This window comes from Balaenoptera musculus, chromosome 6 (genome assembly GCF_009873245.2).
Source record: "Balaenoptera musculus isolate JJ_BM4_2016_0621 chromosome 6, mBalMus1.pri.v3, whole genome shotgun sequence".
NCBI lineage: Eukaryota > Metazoa > Chordata > Mammalia > Artiodactyla > Balaenopteridae > Balaenoptera > Balaenoptera musculus.
This window is the reverse complement of record NC_045790.1, coordinates 40,738,822-40,754,679: the sequence shown is the minus strand read 5'-3', so window position 1 is coordinate 40,754,679 and position 15,858 is coordinate 40,738,822. Positions and strand designations below refer to the sequence as shown.

The 15,858-nt window shown below is 42.5% G+C and overlaps 1 protein-coding gene across 4 annotated transcripts in view; it reads right to left on the bottom strand.

The window, feature by feature from the left end:
* The window catches only part of MOB3B (MOB kinase activator 3B), a 241,175-nt gene that overhangs the window by 153,849 nt on the left and 71,468 nt on the right, over positions 1 to 15,858 (bottom strand). For all 4 annotated transcript variants that reach the window (XM_036855706.1, XM_036855702.1, XM_036855704.1 and 1 more), the window contains exon 2: positions 5,462 to 6,078. In XM_036855706.1, coding sequence (XP_036711601.1) covers positions 5,462 to 5,879 — 418 coding nt within the window. In that variant the 5' untranslated portion in view covers positions 5,880 to 6,078. The remainder of the gene's footprint in view (positions 1 to 5,461; positions 6,079 to 15,858) is intronic.

The window sequence follows — 15,858 nt, the reverse complement described above, 5'->3', positions numbered from 1 at the left end:
AACCAAGCAAAACCATCCTTCCTAGTAGCTTTCTGTCTAAAGAGTTAAGTGCTCATCCCTGACACCAGGAGTTGGTCTAGCTCCTAGAGAAACACTGAAATTTCCCAAAGTCTTGGAAGGTATTTATGACTCCCATCACAGAGCAATTCAGCAATGATTTTTTAAAAATCACGTTGATTCTCTTACAATGTGTCTTGCTTTTTTTCTGGGGATACCGTTCAGAAATCATCTAGTGGGCTCCAAGAGTTTTGGTTGACAGTTAAGTAGAAACGTATGCAGAGAGAGAGGCAGCTGACACACATTTGTTTTTAGCACCTCTTATAGGGGCATATGGCTCTGGGCTGGGTGTTTTTACTCACACGGCCTCATTTAATCTTTACAACAGTCCTGTGAGATCAGAATCTTTACACAGAGAAACGCAAGCCCAGAGGTTATGTGTTTACCAGTGTCACACAGCATCTTGTAATAGCAGAGCTAGTCTCTGTTTACAAGCCCAGGGCTAGTCCTACCACACTGTAAATATATTTTGTTGACGTACATGCTGTCTTACCAGTGTTACATAGATTTATATAAAAATAAAAAACCAGGAGGGAGACAATAGAAAATAAAAAAGTTAAAATTTAAAGGCTAATTATAAACTCAGTTCCCCAACATCCCATGTCTGAAAAGCTCATCCCTATGGACATTTTTATAGCCTTATGTTTCCTGCCACAATATTTTGAGAAAGGATGAAACTCAGCTGTAGTCTCACGGACACATTCCTCAGGCATTTCAGGGGTGATTTTTTAAAACAGGGGCAGGGCTTCCCTGGTGGTGCAGTAGTTAAGAATCCGCCTGCCACTGCAGGGGACACGGGTTCAAGTCCTGGTCCGGGAAGATCCCGCATGCTGCAGAGCAACTAAGCCCATGCTCCACAACTGCTGAGCCTGCACTCTAGAGCCCGCGAGCCACAACTACTGAAGCCCACGTGCCCCAACTACTGAAACCCGTGCCCCTACAGCCCGTGCTCCACAACAAGAGAAGCCACTGCAATGAGAAGCGTGTGTACTGCAATGAAGAGTAGCCCCCGCTCACCGCAACTAGAGAAAGCCGGCACACAGCGACAAAGACCCAATATAGCCAAAAATAAATAAATAAATAAATATATTTAAAAAAAGAATCTTATTTTAAAAAAATAATAAAATAGGGACAAACAGAAACAAAGAAAAGAATCATTTATTTAAAATTTATACCAAAAATCAGCTTTTCTGAATTTTTTCCCACCCTACACAACCTCCTAAAACCATGATTGAGAAGTCTTTCACCATGTGAAGGAAATTTGCAGAATAACAATTCATGCTATAAATGGTAGTGGGTGACAAGGGCATAGATTTCTGGCCACTCTTGAGCTCAAACCCTGACTTCTAAATGACTGATTATCTGTGCAACCTTGGGAAACCTTTTGATTGTTTAAATGTCAGCTTCCTAACTGGTAAAATGGCATATTTAATTCATTCAGTTATTATAAGAATTAAGAAAGATTAACAGTAGCAAGTATAGTGCCTGGCACTTAGCAAACTCAATACACGTGAGTTCCCTCCTGGCTTCTCTCCCTTCCTTTGCTTCCTTTCCTTGCTCTCCCCTTCCCTGACACCCATTTATTCTAAAACCATAGAGGTAGGTGAGATCATGTCATTATTTTTTAAATTCCTCCTGCTCAAAGACTTTTTAAAAACATGAGTTGGAGGAGCGCTAAGTTTTCCACTCCTTTTTTTCTGAGTGTCAGATCTGAGATTTAAGTCCTATTATATAACAGAAAAACAGGGAAACTGGGGGCTAGAACATAAAAATTATTGTAATTAGACAGGCAATGGAATTTTAAAAAGTGGGTGGCTGTGCTTTCTATTTTTCAAACGTTACCTCTAAAAGTGGCTAAAGAGATACAATCAAAGAGGAGGTGGCCCTTGCTTCTGAAGTTACTGCTGTCTTGGGAGCTTTTGCAGGAACATCTGTTGGCTTTTTAACAAAGGAAGCTGGAGAGGATCAAGGGAGACTGGAGGAGACTCTGGTTCACGAGGGAGCCACATCTGTTTGGTATTCTCCCAACTGAGAAGGCTCGACTTCTGAAATAGCCCGGGTATCCGAGTTAAACCAGAATCCAGAAACAGATGAAAGCTTTTCTTTCCTCCATGTTTCAATGGTAGAGATCAACAGCTGTTTATATCCTTTAATACCTAACTAAGGGTGAAGCCTTCACATCTGTCTGTATTTTCCGGTTCTAGTCCCTCGGATCACAGTGGGGAGGAGGGGAAGTTTCAAACCCTCCCAATTCCCAGGCAAGAAGACAGAAATATGCCCAGGACTCAAAGCCGTTAACGTTAAGCAGAACTCCCAAATTTCTCATCCACCCAGGGTCTGCTGTTGGCTGGGAATTCCTCTTTTACTTTATCCTGACAGACATCTTGATCATTTCCATGATAATGACTCATGGCAGCACCAAGATCAAAAAGAAGGAAAGCAGGCTGGAATCAGGGGGAGGAAGAAGAGGAGGAAATGAATTCTCATAGAGAAAGTGGCTCCTAAAAGACAAGTTCTTGCCAAGACAGCAACAGTATTGTCTGAGGACAAAGAGCAGAGGTGAGCAGGATACTAATGAAGACCCTCAGGGTGATGGTGGATGGTGGTGGTTTTTACTGACCCCTAACATTTTAACCCTGGAAAAGTTAAACAGACAAAATTAAACCCTGTGGAAGGCAAGGTACGGGAAATAGCCAGGAATGGTGATAAAGAGATTCAGAGACATTTGTTTAACTTCACTTTGATCACCAGCACCATACACATGCTGGAACTTTATAAAGATTATTTTTCCATCCATCCATCCATCCATCCATCCAACAACTTATAAGGCACCAGGACTGGACTTAGTGCTGGGATATTCAAATGCATAAGACATATTCTATAACTTGAAGGGGCTTATATTCTAAAAGATGACAGTCTTCACAGAGGAGATGGTATAAAGTTCATTTTTTTTTTTTTTAAATTTTGGTCACGCCACACAGCATGTGGGATCTTAGTTCCCCAACCAGGGATCGAACTCGCGCCTCCTGCACTGGAAGCACGGAGGAGTCTTAACCACTGGACCACCAGGGAAGTCTGAGATGGTATAAAGGATGCATGAGAATTCACTAGAAGGGGATTCCAAAGGAGAGAATGACATGGATAAAACCAGAGAGGTAAGAAACAAACTGTTTCTGGGGAGGATGAAAAGCATTCTGGGTGGTTACAATAAACAAGAGGAGTGGGAGGAGCTTACTAAAAGTACAGATTCTTAGGCCTCACCTAAGAGATTCTGATTTAGCTGTTGAGGGGGAGGACCAAGGAATTTGCATTTTGAGAAGAAGGTCCAAGTAATTCTGATACAAAGAAAAGTTTGACAACTCTATACAGATGAACATTGCCCCAAAGATGCTAATAGTGTTCCATTAAAAAAAAAAAAAAAAAGGTACCAGGTTCAAATTAGGATACACTACTTACTAACGTATTCTTTTCTTGGAGATGTATAATGCACATTAGTATATTTAAAGTCCTGAAGTAAAGAAATCAATTTCACTCCGCATTTCCCAAACTTATTTTTCCATGGGAGAAAAAAAATATCACAGTGCACCTATTAAGAGCTCCCAGAACACTTTTGTACTGTGCAGCACAGATTGGGAAGAGCTGAAATAGATAGAGGATTTGGATCAGGTGAGCGTTCCCCAAGCACACTGAATGGCTAAGGAGACCGTCTAGAAAAAGAAAGCAAAGTCAATTGCTCTGGGGGATCTGGCGGCATCCAGTGATTTCCTCCAAGCAAAGTCTAAAATCACCTATGATGTTCTATTTTCCAGGGAGACGGCCAGAAGCTTCCTCACTCTTAAGTAACACACCAGGCTTTGTGACGTTATTTCTGGTCAGCAACTCTACGTGGCAACCACAACTGCCAGAGAGAACAGAAGTGCCCAGAGTTCAAAGCATCAAAGAAACAGAAGGGGAAGGGCAGCAAGGAGAGATCCTTGCCCACATTTATTTACCTTTACTGCTGTCGTATGTTCTGCACAGAGCATTGGCAGTTGCTTGTAATGCTTTTGGAAAAGACAAATTCCTCGCAGTTCCAAAAGAAGCCTCTGACAGTCAATGAAAGTGCAAAAAGACATGAACCTAGGAAACTGCTACTCCTCCAAGGCACCAATTATACAGCCAGGGGAGTTTCTGAAACCTGCCTTCTTCCTCCTATGCTGGTGAGCCAGCCAAGGGGGGTTGTGCTGCCATACACCCCACTTCCTGCCCTAACAAGGGACAGCAGAAAGTACATGAGGAAACTGCACAAGTCAAGGCAACACGAGGATTCTGAGCAGATTGGTTTGTGTGCTGAATATTTCAAGATGGACATACTGCCCTAATCAATTTATATACATTTTTTTTCTGGTATAAATGTAATTACTTCCATACACCCCACTTCAACTTTCCATATGCCACATGGGGACACACATGCCCCATCTAAAGGGGATTTCAGCAATGTGTTTCAAACGCTTTTTTTTTTTTAATACCCCAACTATCTCAGAGCTTTTCAATAATATTTTCCAGCAGCATAAGTATTTTTTCAACCATTCCACAAATAGTTCTTGAGTGCCTAAAAGGCTCCAGGGCACCATGCACCATGCTAGGTGTCACAGGTACAACAGTGGAAAGAAGAGAATGCTCATCCTTATTGAACCTAAGGCCCTAAAAACTGAATTCTGAATTTCAACCTGCCAGGCATGCAGATTCAATGATCAGCAGCATAAAGAAATATAAGAGATAGGAAAGGTTTGGTCTCTCCCCTTGAAGAGTTTTATGGCTCAGAGCACAAAGCAAACAAAAGAATTTGCATTTCAGGTGTCCGGGTTGGTCTAGCAGCTACCCAAGGGTCCAGAGTTAATAGTACAGACTGAAATTAATACCTATGATCAGGAGAGGGAAGAAGAGAATGCCAGGATCTTATTTCTTCAAAATGCCAACTGCCTGTTTGCTTGATTCCCAAACAAATCCACGGATTCTCACACTGGGATTTCTTACCCTGAGAGACAATACCAATAATTGCACCAGAGTTAATGTAACTAACTAGTTAATTAGCTCCAAATTAAAAATTTTACCAGGAGCTCTGGGTGGGTTTGGAGTCTAATCCTAAGGAAGCCAATAAGATCAAATCCAACTTTTCATCAAGCCAGTGTTTCCCACTATTTAGGTCTACAAAATAATTCTAAGTGGTCTACAAATGATTTTTTTTCAATAAGGTCCTTAGATCCGGAAAAAGAAATTGCTGACATGTGAGTGATGGAATTTAGGGAAACACTGATATAGGTGCTATCCAGCATTCAAAGGCAGTCCCAGAAGAAGCCTCTGCAAACTTTCCAAGCCTGGGTGGGAAGTGACAAAATAACCAGGAAGCTGGTCATGGACTTACCCACACACGTTGGAAATATGTCCTCATTGTTGATCTGGACTTCAATCCAATCCATGAGAAGGTTCATGTACTGGGGGGCTGGCAGTGCAGTCGGCTTCTTGTACTTGAGGTCATCCTGCCACCGATACTCGTATTTGGGGCCCCCCGACATCACAGGGCAGGTCCGCTCAGTGCAGAACTCACAGATGGTACCGTAGATGAGGTTGATCCGATTGAAGAAGTCCACCACGTGCACCGCTACCCAGTCGTTCTGGTCCTCCCCGCTGGGCAGCTGTACAGCTGCCCTCAGGTCCACGCCTGAGTTGAGGGATGCCTGAGCCCGTTTGTGGAGTTCGAACCTCTGCGTGCCAGGTTCAAATTTCCTCTTCGGCCGGAAGGTCTTGTCCTTGTTGAACACCTGCTTCAAGGCTATGGACATGGTCTTCTCCTTCGCTTCCTTCCTCCTGCAGGAAGCAAAAAGGCAACTGGGACTTTTCAATGAGAGATCACAACCCAACAGGGTTTTCCACTGCCAGCCCTCTGGCCCCAGTCTTGCGGTCTGCAGCTTTCAATCTCTTTTTAGACAGCCCCTTCCATCTTCCTCTTGAATGATTTCCAGGGGAACCTCATGTTTCTTCCTAAAGGCAGGAGAGAAAAGGGTCTCATTAGTGTCCCGTTTGCGTTTAAGAAATGACAAAGGCTTAGACCTGACTTGCATCTCACTTCTGGCTGTGCCCACTTCCATCCAGGTATAAGGACATGGAAGTTAAGCCAAACCCCTGAGAATCTGGATTGGTGATCAAATCATATAACCAAATAGCCAAAGGAGGAAAAGTATCACACCCTTTTTCTTCATGGCCTTGATCAAATCTCTGGGAACTTTTCCCTGTGTGATCATAGTTTCAATGGACTGCTCCAGGTGTTAAGGATGATCATGTTAGTCAATGACACATCCCCATATGCTCCTTTTTAGAGCATCTGCCCCACCCTCCCGCTTGCCCCTATTGAGTAAGCATAAGGACACTATCCCCATCCTCCTGGATACAGCTGATTGGAGCAGAGGTGGCTATCACACCCAGCAGGGTTCCCCGGGAACTTGGAATCAGGATCCAGCCTTTGTTAGGCATTATCCCTGAGAAGTGATGAAAATTAGGTCTGCTTGACGCTATTTACAATAGCCAAGACATGGAGACATGGAAACAACCTAAATGTCTATCGACAGATGAATGGATAAAGAAAATGTGATATATATATATACAATGGAATACTACTCAGCCATAAAAAAAGAATGAAATAATGCCATTTGCAGCAACATGGATGGACCTGGAGTTTATTGTACCAACTGAAGTAAGTCAGACAAATGCCATATGATATCACTTATATGTGGAATCTAAAATATGACACAAATGAACTTATTAACAAAACAGAAACAGACTCACAGACATAGACAGCAGACTTGTGGTTGCCAAGGGGGAGGAGGGATGGGATTGGGAGTTTGGGATTAACAAATGCAAACTATTATATATGTATAACTGAATCACTTTGCTGTACACCAGAAACTAATACAACATTGTAAATCAATGATACTTAAACATATTTTTTTAAAAATTGGGTCTGCTTGAGCCCTATTTGGACCATGTGTAGTACAGTTGAGAAAGCTGGTCTGCAGAGAGGGAAGGGAGGAAAGGGGGATGGGTTGAGAAGAAGAGGAGGAAGAAGTGAAGGAGGAAGAGGAGAGAAAGAAAGAAGCCATGCACAGACAGAGAAACAGAGACAAGGGCACAAGTGACCACAGGAAGAGGAAGACAAGAGAAAGAGACAGTGGGGAGAGAGTAGCTTCTTTTGTTCTTGATAGTCTTCTAGGAACTGGTTCCATTTCCTCTTGAAGCCTAGTTGTGTTTCCAACCCTTGGGATACATACATTTTTCTTGAATTAGTCAAATATCTCGTTTTACTCCAGCTAACTTGAGTGGGTTGTTTCTTTCTAAGAACCCCTAACTATGACAGCATTTATCACCTTTACAACATGCCATCCTTTACATCCTAAATGGTGCTTTGAGGCACCATCCGATAAAACTTCCTGTGATAACGCAAATGTTCTGTATCTTTTTTGCCCAGTATGGTACCCACTAGCCACAGGTGGCTACTGAGCACTTAAAAGGTGGCTACTGGGACTGAGAAACTGAATTTTTCATTTTATTTCATTCTAATTAATTAAATAATTGCTTGACTTAATTAAGTAATTAATAATCCAAAAAGCCACATGCAGCTAGTGGCTACCATACTGGACAGGGCAGCTTCGAAGTCTTCAGTGCTCTCTTCTCCATCACCTCATTTGACCCTTTTAAAATTCTGGCGTGATCTATAGCAGATTTAGAATAGGTGTAGTAGATGTGTAGTAGGTATCATTATCCCTGGGTCTCCAAGAGATAAAATTACTTGCTGAACAAGGTCCCATAGTGAGTAGGGACATGGCTAGGATCGAAAATCAGCTTTTGATTGCTAGCAAATGCTCTTTCCACTCAGCCTTACATTCTAAAAAGTGATGCTCTTCAACCTGTCCCTCCTGCTGGTTCATGAAGCCCCTTTACCTAGAGCTTCCACCCACGTATTCCCCAAAGACCACAAGTATCGACTGGCTGGAAGTGAAGACGACGGCCTGTGGCCTGGAAACAGAGAGGAGATCACTGATCTGTTCATGGGTCAAACCCTAGCAAAATGAGCCAACAGCTGTGGCCAGAGTCAGAAGAGTCCATCATGGCATCAGTGAAAATGGACTTGAAGCAGGATCCATTGATCCCCTCCTCTGCTAAGCCACACTCAAACACGGCTCGGGGATGCATTCGACCTTAAGTTATTCCGGCAAAACCAAAACAAAAACCAGCTAAGACGTTCCGATTGCCTCTCACAGGCTCTGCTCTACACTCAGAACTGCCGATTATTCCGCTGAAGGCCTCTTCTGGCCACTCCCTGCAGCCTCCCTGCAGCCTTGGTGGGCTCACTTCCTCCCTCTTAACCCCACCCTCTTCCTAGTAGGCTTTCACTGCAAGGTCATATTATCATCGAGGCGCTCTTGTCCCTCCTCACCTGGCCTCGAGTGTACACACCCCCTCAAAGAGATCCGTGTGGAAAAGCGGGTCATGTGACACCCTGCCTTTGGCTGTCTGTGAAATCACATTCACAGTACTTCAGAAGATCACCAGGAAGGTTATCACACACAAACTCTGCGCACTGTAGGGAGAGAAAGGGGGCGATCTCTTCTTCAAAAGAATACCATCCCGGGCTTCCCTGGTGGTGCAGTGGTTAAGAATCCGCCTGCCAATGCAGGGGACATGGGTTCAAGCCCTGGTCCGGGAAGATCCCACATGTCACGGAGCAATTAAGCCTGTGCGCCACAACTACTGAGCCTGAGCTCTAGAGCCCTCGAGCCACAACTACTGAAGCCTGCATGCCTAGAGCCCGTGCTCCTCAACAAGAGAAGCCACTGCAATGAGAAGCCTGTGCACCGCAATGAAGAGTAGCCACAGCTCACTGCAACTAGAGGAAGCCCGCACACAGCAACGAAGACCCAGTGCAGCCAAAAATAAATAAATAAATTTATTAAAAAAAAAAAAAAGAATACCATCCCAAAGGCCTAGCCTGCCTGAAAAGAGACTTAAGAAAGCTGAGGGCCTTCAAAGAGCATTTCCAAAATAAAAATATGAGCTAGAGGTTGGGAAGATAGGGAAAGGAGGACGAGGACGTTTATTTTCTCTTAAAATAGACAAGTCCCTCTGTATCGCAAATGTTTAATTGCTGACAGTAAAGCAGCAACAATCCAACAGCTGCCCCCTCATGTCTCCAGTAAGTAAGACTTGCTGTTCTGTTATTCTGATAATGAGGGTACCATCAATTCCCACGGTCCTCAGAGCAATCTAATCACCTTACATGACCCTCGTTATCACTAATTCTGCTGTTTCCCCAGGGCCTGGCATGTCTGGGTGCACAGACACCAGTGTGGAAACCTTCCTCCGTACCAGTGCCAGGCTCTCATGGACACTACCAAGTCCCTCTGGCACCTCTGTTGAGAGCGTGTGAATGAGACAGATAATCATAGCAAATCCTCCTAATCACAAAGCCCGCCAGTGGCTGGTACTCACTAATGTTTAAATTTTAAAAAAACCTTGTTTGAGGTTTGGGAATTTTTCTTCCAGAGATACTTAGAAAACAAACTTCAAGATATCAATCTCTTGAAATGGATGGCTGTTTATTCACACTTTTAACCAGCTTTAAAGTCACTCTTCCTTTTTGCTCCAATGTAACAGGCTTACCTGAGGGAAAAGTAATCTTTGTAAGATTATTTCTCAACCAAGTCCCTTAATGTGCTGCTCTTGGCTACCATTTATTGAACTCTACTATGCACCAGATTTTTCGTATATTATTAACATTTTAATCCTCACTACAACCTTGCATGATGGATGATTTTATGACCGTTTTATATAAAAAGAAATTGAGGCTCAATCATATGAAATAATTTTGCAGAAATCACAAAATTAGTAGATGGTAAGGCTAAATTTTGAATCCAGACCTCTCCAGTACTGAAATATATATGATTTTTTTTCTCACTAAAGTTGCTTTAAAATCTCATGAACATCCTTATGTTTTCAAAGCCCCTTCACAGGTAGATGTCAAAGCTCCTCACAAGCCTATAAAGGAAGCTAGAACAGGTGGTATTATTATCTGCATCTTACAGATGAGGAAACAGAAACTCCCATCTCCTAATGCTGTTCCAAATGTGTTCATCATTCTAACATGCTCAGACATGTCTCTCCCGGTCAAACTTTTCTGTCTAGAATAAAGTTTTCTGGAGCAGGGATAGGTTGGTCAGTGGGCCCTCGTGTTTAAAGACAATGGCACTCCAGGATGGATAAAAACAAATTCATCACACCACTGAATGACTGAACAAAGAGGCATCTGGCTGTGTCTTTATCTGAGTGTCAGATGCTCTACTGAGGCAGGTACCCAAAAGAGTTTTGAAGTAAAAAGGCAACAAGAAATCCATCTATAGGGGGATATATGTATACATATAGCTGATTCACTTTGTCATACAGCAGAAACTAACACAACATTGTAAAGCAATTATATTCCAATAAAGATGTTTAAAAAAAAAAAAAAAAGAAATCCATCTAACCTTACTTTCAACCCAGAGCCCCAGCAGGACCCTTGCCCATAATTGACACTGTAGGCTTATTACACGGTTAGAGCAGTGCTTCTCAAATGTGAACACGGGATCTTGTTAAAATGCAGGTTCTGGTCCAGTAGGTCTGGGGTGGCACCTAAGAGTCTGCAGGTCTAACAAGTTCCCAAGTGATGCCAAATCTATTGGCCCATGGATGACACTTTAAGTATCAAGGCCTGATCTAACTAAGAGAGCTTGCTAGAAATGCAGACTCTCAGGCCTCTCCCCAGACCTAGTAAACCTGAGCCTGAATTTCAACAAAATATCAGAAGTATATGCTTTGAGGAGTACTGGGTTAGTGAGCTGCCCTACTGGCTGGGGAAGGGGATGACTAAATAAACTTCCATTTGTTGTTTTGTCAACAGTTGGCTTCATAAACCTAGTTATCAGCTGAGTGTGCATGTGTGTATGTGAGAAAAAGAATGAGAGACTCAGTGCTTTGAATACAATTGCCTTGACAGATAGTGACAATGACCAGGTCTCTTGATCTGGATTGATTTGGATAGCACAGCCCCAGAACCCAGGAGGCTCCCAGCGAAGACCTTGTCATAAATGCCACATGGACTATGGCTGCTGCTACGGCCATGGCAGCCTCAGACACAATAGCTGCTTTGGCTAAATAAAATGTGGGACTAGCAACGACACTGTCGTTATTCTCTGTCTTTGTCCAGTCTCCAGAAAGAAAAGAACAAGTCACCAGCTTTGCCCCGCGGCTAAAAACTATAGCAAATTCTATGTTATGAATAACACCCACTACAATGCTGGTTCTTAAGAAATGTTTGAAGCTAACTGCTCATTCAACCAATAAACCTTTACTAAAGGGCTAGGCACCAAGGACACAAAGTTAATTAAAACGTGAGCCCTGGGCTTCCCTGGTGGCGCAGTGGTTAAGAATCCGCCTGCCAATGTAGAAGACACGGGTTCGAGCCCTGGTCCGGGAAGATCCCACATGCCATGGAGCAACTAAGCCCGTGAGCCACAACTACTGAGCCCGTGTGCTGCAACTACTGAAGCCCATGCGCCTAGAGCCCATGCTCCGCAACAAGAGACGCCATCGCAATGAGAAGCCCGCACACTGCAACGAAGACCCAACACAGCCATAAATAAATAAATAAATAAATAAATAAATTTATTTTAAAAAACCCAAAAAAACAAAAAAAATAACTTGAGCCCTGCCTTTGAAAAGTCCACAACTTGCTGTCTAGTTTTGAGGTCAGTTCATTGGCTTTTGCTTTTTTAGCTACAAAATTAAATGCCCCAACATGGATCATGATGGGATTCCTTCACAGTATTACTCAGGTTAGGAATGAAAAAGACAGTGAAGAGAAAAATTCTCTCAAATTTCAAATAAACAGCATAAATTTCTTCAAATAAACAGCATAAAATTGACAGGCGCTCCATGTGTTCTCCATATTTTCTGCTAAATAGATCAATTATAGCAATAAAACATGTGCACTATAAAAATATGCAGAGAGCATTCAGCTGGGCTGCAAGGGAATGTTGACAAGGTAACTAAGCAACACTGGCAAGAAAAGTTCTTATTTTTCTTTTCCTACTGATGTCTTCTGACTTATCAGTTGAAAAATCAAAGACTCCTCACCAAGGATTAAGGAAGAAATGAAACAGCTCTCCCATCCACTCCTGAGAGATGCGTCCTCTTTAGCTGTGACCACCTCTAGAGACGTTGGAGGTACAGAAGGGCAGGCAGGACAGAAAGTAGAGGGACCAGAGAGATATTAGTCGGGGAAAGGAGGTTTAATGTCTCCTCTGTGGGATGAAGCACTCCTCCTGGCAGGACCAGCTGGCAGGGCAATTCACTACAGGAAGGCCATGAGGAAAATGGGGGCCCCAGAAGGACCCCACATGAGGGAGTCCATGCCATCTTCATTGCTGGGGTCCCAGGAGCTAGGATGGTGCCTGGAACAGAGCCGACTTCACTGAATGTTTGCTGAATGAATGAATAAGTGACAGTGAATGAAGAACCCTTTGCATCAAAGTGAAACGACAAAAGTGAATCCAAATTGGACCTCCTATCTTTCATTATTTGGGGACTCTACCTCAACCTGTAAGTTCACTGCCTACACACTGAGGTCAGATATTACCAACTGCTGGGCTGTCCTGAAAAGTCAAGACATCTGTCCAACTTCTCTCTCAAATGGGCTGTTCTTTCCCATGTGTTACCTAAAATTCCAGCTCTTCAGAATTAAAGAATAACTCACCTGATTTATTATCTTCCCACTATTTTTTTCTCTTTATGGCTAGAATAGTCCATGGAACCCTCCTCTCGCACTCCAAATATTGAATAAAAGTAGATTAGGTTTTTATTTTAGAGGAGTGAGTGTGTGTGTGTGTGTGTGTGTGTGTGTGTGTGTGTGTGTGTGAATAAATTCAACATCACCTAACCTTCTCAGGCTCCAATAAAAGGATTGTGCCTAAAAATGTGACTCTATCAACCTTTATGTAGTGTTTTACTCCTGCCTAGTCATTCGGTACTATCTTTGCTCACAAAACAATCCAAAAATTGGAGAGATTCCTGCCTGAGAAGCCATCTTGCCTTTTTCTATTTTTTTGGTCCAACTAATCTACCTCCTCAACTTTGAGCTGCCATACTGTTACATTTTAGACTAGTTGGGAGAGACAGTGTTGCCTCATTTTAATCTTCAAAGGCATGTATGATTTCAGAGCTTTAAAATGCCCAGGTTATTTCTGAACACAGATGAATCAGTACAAACAGGTGCAGCCTTACAGAAGTCCGTTGCATAACCATCACTCCCCATCAATTTCTAGCTCTTCAATATCCATTCAAGTTGCATTCTCATTGTTTCATTTGCATATTTTAGTCACCAGTGTGGACAGTCTAGCATTAAAAATAGGAGTAAATATTCCAAAGATGAAAATATTGCAAGCTGGTATACTGCAGTGGCAGCAACAGCAGTGATTGATCAATGCACAGGTGTTTACAGCAGACACCCACAAGGATTCTTCATTTCACAGACTCAAAAACATCACCATTCAGAAGAGGACACTTGGTGGTAAGAAAGAGTAAAAAGAGTGGAAGGATAGAAAAGGGTGGGATTTAGGGACTTCCCCGGTGGCGCAGTGCTTAAGAATTCGCCTGCCAAAGCAGGGGACATGGGCTCGAGCCCTTGCCCGGGAAGATCCCACATGCTGAGGAGCAACTAAGCCCGTGCGCCACAACTACTGAGCCTGTGCTCTAGAGCCCGTGAGCCACAACTACTGAGCCCGCGCGCCCCAACTACTGAAGCCTGTGCACCTAGAGCCCGTGCTCTGCAACAGGAGAAGCCACCGCAATGAGAAGCCCGCGCACTGCAACAAAGAGTAGTCTCCGCTCGTTGCAACTAGAGAAAGCCCGCGCACAGCAATGAAGACCCAACGCAGCCAAAAATAAATAAATAAATAAATAAATAAATAAATTTCTAAAAAAGAAAAAACAAAGACCTATTTGCTTAGTTCACAGTTTAAAAAAAAAAAAAAAAAAAAGAAAGAGAAGAAAAGGGTGGGATTTACTTGGTGTGGTTAAATTTACCATATACTCACACTGTGCTGAAGAAAAGACAGACTTTTAAAAATATATTTTCTTAAAGAGAATAAAGGTCTCTGTGCATCTGGAGCCTGTGCTCCGCAACAAGAGAGGCCACGATAGTGAGAGGCCCGCGCACCGCGATGAAGAGTGGCCCCCACTTGCCTCAACTAGAGAAAGCCCTCGCACAGAAACGAAGACCCAACACAGCCAAAAAAAAAAAGAGACTAAAGGTCTCTTAAATAAAGTCCTTCCTGAGCCCAGTAGAGACTGGCTTAGATTCCCAGTAATGAGGGAGATGGCAAATCATTGGTTCTACCTTGAATAGGGTTGATTCAATCTTACCACAGTTTTAAAAATAAATAGTGAAAGCAAAATTATTGCAAGATAAATGCTCAGTTGACCCATTTAATATTTATGAAAGGCATCCTAATTATTTTAATAATTTTTAAAAGAAAAAAACTTCTCCAAGTTAGTAACCACTTGCTCTCTATTATTTCCAAATCTTTCGCCTAGCTAGAGAATATTTTTGTGCTTAGAAAAAAAATCTTAAGACTTGAGACCATAATACTTAGGCAGGTGGCAGCAGAGAAATGGAGGATGAGGAGGTAACTACAGATAGAGCTAATTTAATTGCTGAAATAAAAAAATAAGGCAGATAAAAAAATGTATTTTTACTTTTTAAAGCAAAGGTGCATACCAGCTGGTGTGATGTCACTCAGAACCTCCATCAGATACTGGGATAAAGGTCATTGTCAATTACCATTTCCTTCTTTCTCTTTGAGACAGGATATGCCAATTCTTTCTTGGAAAAGTCTTGCTTTAAAGGAAAAACATTCAAATTCAAGGAAGTTGGTTCCTGTAACTATCAACAGACTTATTTACTTTTAGGCACTCTAAGTGAATTTGAGTCTCAGGGTCTGGAAAATTTTTATCCCTGGCACTATGGAAATTTATGTATGACATCTGGAACCACTGCAAGAGATCTTTGAAGGGGGTTAGAGAACACAAAATGCGCTAGAAGACTGGAAATTGGAAAATACATTTCTAATTTTCAAAAGAATACTATTTTAAGCTTGGTGGGATGGGTAAAACTAACACCAACTGCAGGCAAAATTTGGAGGCAATATAGCCCAGTAGCTAAGAACATAGCATCTGCAGGTTGCTGAGGGAATTCCAGAGGGCATATTGGTTAACGTTTGGAACACAGCAGGCACTGAGTAATGTGGTTGCTGCCATCATCGTAATCATCCTTTGAATCATATTATGACTCAAGTTGTAACAGAGAGTCAGATTCTTGAGATAGCAAACAGCCAATTAGAATGTTAGAATGGTTAAAATTCTACTCAACCTAATTACATAATAGTAACAATAACTAACATTTATTTAAATAGCAAATTATGAGTTAGGTATTATTGTCCCCATTTTATACTCAGGGAAACTTGAGATAGAGTGAGAGTAAAACTTGTCCCAGGTCACAGAAACAGTAAGTAGCCAAGCTGACTCCAAAATTCTCAACCCTAATTTAGACTGCCTCTCTAGACAGGTAGCTCACAAAAAAGACCAGAGGAACTTCTACGGCACACCTAAGGGGGTTAGGGAAGAGGATGGGAGAAACGCAGACCTAGCCCTATGTACACGGTCATGTGCCACCCCCCA